Raw genomic sequence first — 8,681 nt, 5'->3', positions numbered from 1 at the left:
GCGGAATCTGCATAAACCTCATCATCACTTTCTGATGAACTCATTGGCTCGAAATCCAGCTTAAGATGATCTGGATCTTTTTTCATTTTCTGAGCCTTTTTTTCAGCTGTCATTAATTCAGCCAATTCATGTCTATGTTGCTCGCGTAGCTTATCCATTTCCTGTTGATATTGAGCAACTTTCGCCACTGCTTCTGTTAGCTGATTCTCCAGTTCAGTACCGCGCTCTAAGCAGATACAATGAAAATTATTTTAACTTTCCCATACTAACATTGTATCTTTTCACATATTTACATATTTTTGTTGCTATAAAAATATCAGATTAATATATTTGATTGTAATAATACCATTATGGGCATCAACTGAACGCCTTGGGTCAGCAATCATATCAAATAAGTCTTTTGGAGCATATTTAGGTTCAGGTATTGGCATATTCACTTTTTGTGCAACTTGTGCCACTAATGTTCGCTTCGAAGCCATTCCTTATTTAATTGTTGGAGCCCTGTTGTTAAAGCTGCCTGCTGAGATAAATGGTTATCTTGTTGTTCCTTTACATCAAGGTCAGTAATGCTTTCAGATGATTCTAAGTGAACATCTTCTTGAAAACCACTGCTTTCACAGGACACTACTGATACAGGTCTTTTTTCAATACCATGGTCCAAAATATGAGTATAAACTTTATTAGTGTTTTCTAAAAATGGATTTAAGACTGTCTCATTTTATAAACATGTTATTCTATACTTTTATATTTCAAAAATCACTCTCAAACTTATCATTAGAAGCAGAGTTTTTTGAACTGTCAGTGATATAAAATATGAAAACAAACCTGCACTTCATCTATGCTTTCTTTAATTGTATGTAAACGAATATTACATGATCTTTCACTTGTGCTTAACTCTCCCTTAGTTTCATCATCTAATGAATCTAATGCTTTCAATAAATTATTATCCTTTATCTGAAATTATGTAATAATGTATATAATGTGTATGTATTATATAAATAATAATAATCTTTTAGAATTTTTTCAAGTTTCTTAATTTTTCTTAATGATATATAATATATATATATATATATACATATACATAAGTAAATTTGTGCAAAATGTTGTAACCTCTTGTCTCGATTTCAGTACAAGTTCATTTTTGTGCTCTTTATTTACAATTGGTTTATTTTTTATTTTGTTTGCTCTATTTGCATATCGTAACGTGCTCATTATTTCTTCTATGTTGTAATCCGCTGGGCTTACACAAGCTATCATTAATGTAACCGCATTGCCCCCAAGAGAATCTAGAAATTGAAAATATATCACACATGACAAACAGATATGAACGATTCGGAATGACTGAAACTCGTATCAAAACAACTTGTATGTCGGAATCGGATGCCGTATATATCCGTACGATATATATATATATAATAATAATAATAAGAGTGCTCTGCCCTAGGGCAGGTCCGTGAGCTGAGTTAAACTCCAACTCGATTCAGGAAGAAGTAGTGTGAGAGTTTTTCCATTTCCATTTCACACCGCAGTGCCCAGATGGGCTTATTTTCATTGGAAACATATTTTGATCTATATTTTCAATTGAAAATGGAATATATATATATATATATATATATATATATATATATATATATAAGCCTTTTAATCAATTAAATCATTAAACGTTTGCCTATATTTCAAAAAGTAAATTTGGAACGATAAAGTACCATTCCGTTTGGATAGACGCTCTAGAAATTTTAATCTATTGAATGATATACATAAGCCCTTAGTGAACCAGGGCAAATTCCGTTTAGGGGCCTGGATTTTTTTTGAAGAAGGGAAAGCTAAATTAAAATTGTATAGAAAGAATGACATGAAGTTATAAATAAAGCATTAGCGTCATTATTATCCTGAATACGAGGCTATCTTTTCCAGTAAGGCTTTGAAACATAGCTTATTGGCTGAGTCGAAAATTCTCGAATAACTTATTTTATTGTTGAATGGTTTTGCCTTAGATGCAATCGCAAGAGATATACCGTAATGATCCGATAGAGTGGTGTTTGTAACAGAGGATTCAATGAATTGTACATTAGTAAAAAAATTATCGATACACGAGGCCGACTGTGGAGTTACACGAGTTGGAGTATGAATAGTCTGGCTCAGATTAAATGATTGAATTAAGATCTTAAAATCATCTAACAATTTGTATGTTTTTTTAAAAATGGATATTAAAATCGCCGCATAAAATTATTTTATCGTATTTATTAGACAGCTCATTTAGAAGATCGTAAAGAGAGTATTAAATGTGGAACCATTTTGGTCTGGGGATCGGTAAACACAAATTAAACAAAAATGACCATACTCAAGAGATATTTGGATAGCACAGTACTCAAATATTTTTTCAACACAACGATATATATATAATAATATAACTCGATTCAGGGAAGAAGTAGTGTGAGAGTTTTTCCCATTTCCATTTCACACCGCAGTGCCCGAGATGGGCTTATTTTCAATTGGAAACATATTTTGATCTATATTTTCAATTGAAAATGGACATCGCGCTGCCCGATGCCAGGTTGCCAGAGCGGGGAATCGAACGCGCGACCTTGTCCATACAAAGTCATCGCGTTAACGATCTTGACTACGGCGGACCCTACGATATATATATATATATATATATATATATATATATATATATATATATAAGCCTTTAACGACTTGATTCGTGTCCATAACCTGTCCATATATCGGGCCCGATTCACTAACTTAACAATCACATTTTCTAATTACACTAACAATAAGTCTACTTTCGGTTCGGCGACAGCTCCCGAAACGCTGCGCCCCATAACGTTCTCTAGAATCACACTACTCGTATAAACATTTTGATTAACACTTTCGTGCGGTTGACCGCACGCTTGCCGACTCTGAAGCCCTGCAGGCAACTCACACCCTCGACAACGACTAGCCCAAGACTACGACTACTTCTAGAGTCTAGATTGTTCCTAGACTAACTACCCCACAGGCCTTCGAACACACTCATCAGTGACATGGTTTTTACTCGTATATGCGTATAGGGAGTGGAGTATTCATGTCTTATTTTATATCTGTGTGTGGGTCATCACCCACACATTCGTAACAATATATATATATATATATATATATATATAAATATGTAATAATTAAAGTTTTAGTTTACCTTGTAGTAGTCTTGTTAATTTGCTGTCACGATAACCTATGAAACCCGTACAGCCCTCGCCCAATCTTGATATGACATTACCCAGAGCTAACAATCCTTTATTAATTTTTACACTTTCTCGGAAGCGATTACCAGTTGCTTTTGTTTTATTTGCTCTTTCAGATCCTGCCAAGTCTACCAAATGTAACTTGCATTTTGTTAGACTATTTCTAGTAATAAAAAGGAAATATTCAGACATTTAAATGTGGAATAATCGACCTAGAGAGAAGCTGGTATCAAATTTTTTCAAACTTTAATGAATTTATTAAAATTAAACCTCTTGTCGCAGGACCATAATATTTTATTATGTTCTTTAAAACTATGATCGCAAACGTCGCACAAAACTAATCAATGCTAGTCCTTACCAAATTACATACAGTGGCATTTGAAGTTATGAAATCAGTTCAATCGTTTTTGTGAAAACGTCAACAGAAGATCCAAAAAAACGCTAACATTACACACGCATAATTTTCGCACAAATGCTTTGTATGTATGGTTTCGAAGCGACAACCATGGTGAACTAAAATAATTTTCAATTCAAAAACCATTATTTTCATTCATCATTACTAGATCCAGTTTTAAATAACAAAAAAATAATACGTAAAGCTTTTTTCTTTTACTGACTATTACTTACTTATCGCTGATTTTTCGCTGTTGTATATGGATAGTGAATATTGCATGACTTTTACTGGATTGACTGTTCATTGCAGTTGCACCTACAGCTCTGCGACGATATCCTCTAATTAAACAATCTAATGCATCTTTTGCATCACCTACTTCAATTTCGGTTAATCCAGGAATTACAATTCTTTTTTGTTGATCTTCTCTGATATCAACTATACTTTGATCTCTATTTGATTTTGATAAAAGATCAAATAATTGTTCTTGATATAATTCCATAAATGATACCTGTAGAACATGAGAAAATACTTTACTGAAGAAATGACTTACTGTTATTATTATGTTTACAATTTCATAAACTATTATGATTTCTAAAAGCAAATTATATTAAATAGCAATCCATATCCACTCCTAAGGAGTGCAGAACAATTATATTCAACCAAACATATAGAAGTACAAACACAATGCAAAGATTTTGAAAATCTGACATGTTTAATTTCTGACCATTTATGGGTATTCAAATAAACTCTAATTACAGTGTAAAAAGGTTATGGCTTTTAAATTTTAATTCTCATTTAAACCCCATATGCTCCTTAACAATACACTTTAAATTTATTACTTTAATATTTGGAAAGTAGTTTATATTGATCTAACTTGTAATTGAAAATAATATTGCTCCGTCAGAGTTGAAATTTTTTGAAAAATGTCTTTTACTGCTCTTGGTATAACACCCATCTCCTCGACTGGTCCACCTGAATAAGCCATGCCCATGGAATGAGTTTTTCCGGAGCCAGTCTGACCATAAGCTAATATTGTCACATTGTAGCCTAAAATATATTTTTAGATTGAACAAAATAATAAATAATAAAGTAAAGATACTGAAGATAAAAATAGAATTTGGGATTATAGATGAGAGATAAATTCACCTACACCAAAGTTATGTTATGTCAAAATTAAATTCTAGTAGAAATAAATTACCCTTAAACAATCCATCAACTAAACCCTTCACAGCAGTGTCATAAAATTGAGCTTGCGAAACTTCTGGTGGAAATACATGGTTGTAAGTAAAAGAAAGATTTTTTATTAAAACTTGAGGTTTATTTGGCACTGTTTCGAGGCATTTAACATATCCTTTAGAAATTTCGGATTTGACTAAAGGCCTTATCCTTAAAGCCACCTGTACACTAACAGCAGAATCAGCCATCTGAAATTTTTTCAAAAATCGTTTGAGCAGGTGTAGATCTTATATGAGATATTCTATTATATTTTATTTATGAAGATGCGTAAGTTATAAAATATCATAATATATTTTAATGAATATGCTTGCTATTTGTTATAAGAAGATTAGCTTACCTTAACCATAGCACTAAATTAATTATTTCAAAATCTAAAATAAAATAATTTTGCCACGACAATAAAATTAAATAAAAAAAATAAAATGCTTAATTAAAGTGATGCACTCGTTTATGGTCAATAAAATTGCTTTTGATGCAAAAGAAATGTCGGTAATTCTTCAATGTCGTAAACTGTTAATCATTTTTCTTCTGCCGCTCGGGGCATGTATCAGTGAATCTTTTGGAAACAAATACTACCTATTACTTTTCAATTTTATTGGAATAATCATTCAACAAGCACTCATGGCTTTGATGGCGGTCCCGTCACTTCAATATTTAACCAAGGAATTGTATTATACGCATTTGGCATACAGTATTTTTCTTGCTTTTGTTGTGAACAGCGTACAATTCGCATTTGAGGGCAACCAGTTTCAGTTGCCAGATGAGAAACCCGCGCTGATGAAGTACTATAGGTCATTATACATACTACATAATGTCACCGGACTCCTCGGAAATTTTCACGGACCATTAATCACGAAATCAGTTTCATGTTTAGGAGAAGAGGACTGCTTCGTATTGACTTTCAGTATAAGCATGCTCTTGAAAATTGCCAACGTTATTATTTTTCTAGTAGGAAATCGCTATTTTATCATTTTGAAATCGGTGCACACCTCAAAATATATCATCGCCTGCATATGGAACGGAATGAAACTTTCAATTCAAGATCGTAAAACTATAATCCTCGACCACATTGGCTTGACCATGCAGAACCCGAATATGGAACAGAATCAGTTACCGATATTAAAACGGTTTATAATATGATTATTATTTTTTGTTGCGTTCCAGTTTTCTCCGGCCTGTACAGCCGATATATAGATGAATGGATGACCCAGGCCAGCAAAATGGACGGTCAATTAGGATCTTTTAGTTTTCTATTAGAACATTACGAGTTGATGAAACCATTGTTGGCGATTATAATTATGCCAATATGCGATCACGTCATAGATTATACCATGATATAATTATACCATGGAAACTTGATAGAACGTTCAGAAGAATGATTTTTGGTGGACTGTTGATATCAATTGCTTTCCTGATATCAGGAATATTGGAAACCTGCATCAAGTCACAATTGCCACCTTTGCCAACGGAGAAGGAGTTGCAAATCAGGATATTCAATGGTTTTAATTGTACAGCGTACCAGACTACCTCATAGTGAATCCTTTTGGAATGTACAGCAATAAACACGTACCCTATGACTCTTTTCACCACACCTTTCAATAAGAGGATCTTGCTTCCCTCCAATAAATGAAACGATAGATACATATGGCGGTATTGCTATGTCGGTGATGATAAGGAATGAAGATGGACAGGCGGTTGCATTCGGGACAACGTGGTAATCAGAGATCCATACGGCTCGGAGTTTTCGATGACTGTAAAACCAAGCATTGTTGCCGGACATTCAGTGATCAATAATCCTACCAGAATATATGAAGTAGACGTATCTGTGTATGATTTGTACTTGAACGGAGCGAAAGTCACGAAACTCGATTTGGACCCAGGCGGGGTTTATTTGGTTACATTAGTCAACAGCACAGCAAGAGTTTTTGTAGTAACGGAACCGAATTCTGTGCCAAAATGTCTTTTGGATGCTACCTCAGGCTGTTGTGTTGATACTAGGAGAAATTTACTTTAGTATTACTTATGATCAATTCATTTATACTGAAGCGCCGATGCCCTGTAAGGTAATTGTTGCAGCGTTTCACAATTTCTTCACCGCCATTGTAGAGATTTCAATAGAAAATATAGTTAAAATTGAAGGCATAGATTTGGATCATAAACTTTATCTGCATGCACTTTTGCTTATATTGTGCATGCTAGTGCTGTTTATAGTCGGAAAGAGATTTCGTGCTTTATCAACTAACAATGTTCTGTTTTATAGACAAAATATTTTCATAATATAATAAATAATATGTATAATATTAATACTCGCACAAATGCATGATTTCTTGCATTTTATATCTTGTTATACAACTCAATAACAATTATAGTAATATTTAATTTTCAATGTGTTTTCTCTGATGCTTTGTATTATACCATTAAATTGCCAAATTTTACATTTATTGCCAGATTTGTGAGCAAAATAAAAATATTTTTTAAAACTTGTACATCTTTCACTTTCACTCAAAAAGATGTCTAGAAATCACAATGAGAGTAGTTATAATGAATAGTAGAAATTGGTTATATACTGATGAATTCCCAACATTTATATTTATTGCTAGATTTGCAATAAACAAAATTAACTGCTCTTTTTTAAAAATCAAATCTTTAACATCATATCAAAAACGTCGGAATAAATATAATGATATTGAATAGCTAGAAATGGAATCAAAATACATGAGAATTATCTGTTCCTCATCATATTGTCTAAAAGAATCCAAAAAACATTGTTATACTTTAATTCAGCACGATTAAAAAAATAGGCTAATAATAAAATAATTCTTATGAACATTGACTATATTATACATAAGACTATGACATATATTATATCATAAATTAATAAAATTTATTTTAAAGAATATTTAAAAATAGGTTATATTTAAATTTTACAGTTGCGCTGCAGCAAATTCATTGTTCCAATTCAAATGGCGTTGGTGAACTGTATTTTAGTATATTATTCTAATACTTGTCAGTCCTCAACAGAAAAGGTAATTTTCTACTTTTATGTGGTATTTTTTATTATATTTTGTTCTTTCATCTAAAACAATTGATTCCGTTTGCTGCTCTTCTAATCACAAGCAGCATTTTTGACCAAATTTATTTTCTTACTATGGAAGGTTAATAGAGTTTCAAACAAAAAGAAATTAAACAAAATATGAGGTGTGTTAACAAGCCAGAAAAAAATGATCACGCCATGTTAATGTAGAAAATGGACCATCTTCAAAATGATTCAAAATGGGAAACGACGACACGCGAGGTCGGTGAGAGGTTAAATTCAATTGTTTGCGTTTACTTAAATTATTAGTAAACAGCTTTTTAATCCTCATTAAGTTAAAATTTCGTAATTCTATTCCGTGCTAACGAATACTTAAATCTTGATAGACTTGATAACAAAAATCTTGATTTTTTGAAATTTATTTCTAATAATTATTTCAATTAATTAAAATTCATTGGAATTGATTTCATCATTATTTGTTACCTTAAGGTCATGTTTTCGCTAAAAAATCAATTTGCTACTTTTATTTTTTTGTGACGCTGAATCGTCTGACGTAAGTTTGTATGTGAGCCCATTTTTTTCAATTTTTTTATTCAATTTTATTAAATAGCTGCAGCAATTTCAAAAATTTTAATTCCATTAGTTACCCGATAAGGACTTGAGTTGATTAATTTTGTGGGACGATGGGCACAATTTTCGTTCAAATTTTCGCCAAAATGTCCAAAAGTGATGTTTTCTCAAAAATAGCTGTACCAATTTCAAAAATTTAAATCCCATCAGTTACTTGATTTTTCAT

At 32.1% G+C, this 8,681-nt stretch overlaps 1 protein-coding gene across 1 annotated transcript; it reads right to left on the bottom strand.

Annotated features, from left to right (window-relative positions):
* Positions 1–457: 457 nt before the first annotated feature.
* On the bottom strand, positions 458–5,039 carry LOC113380470 (chromosome-associated kinesin KIF4-like). Its single transcript, XM_026619702.1, has 7 exons — positions 4,814–5,039; positions 4,490–4,662; positions 3,849–4,123; positions 3,176–3,384; positions 1,111–1,286; positions 826–954; positions 458–712 (listed from the first exon to the last, which is right to left on the bottom strand). Exons 1-7 carry the CDS (start codon positions 5,037–5,039, stop codon positions 458–460), a joined length of 1,443 nt encoding a protein of 480 aa, XP_026475487.1.
* Positions 5,040–8,681: the final 3,642 nt, after the last annotated feature.

Source organism: Ctenocephalides felis, unplaced genomic scaffold, assembly GCF_003426905.1.
Source record: "Ctenocephalides felis isolate EL2017-DRISC unplaced genomic scaffold, ASM342690v1 CF-g0.4_SCAFFOLD_02159, whole genome shotgun sequence".
Taxonomy (NCBI): domain Eukaryota; kingdom Metazoa; phylum Arthropoda; class Insecta; order Siphonaptera; family Pulicidae; genus Ctenocephalides; species Ctenocephalides felis.
This window is presented reverse-complemented; position numbering and strand designations above follow the sequence as displayed.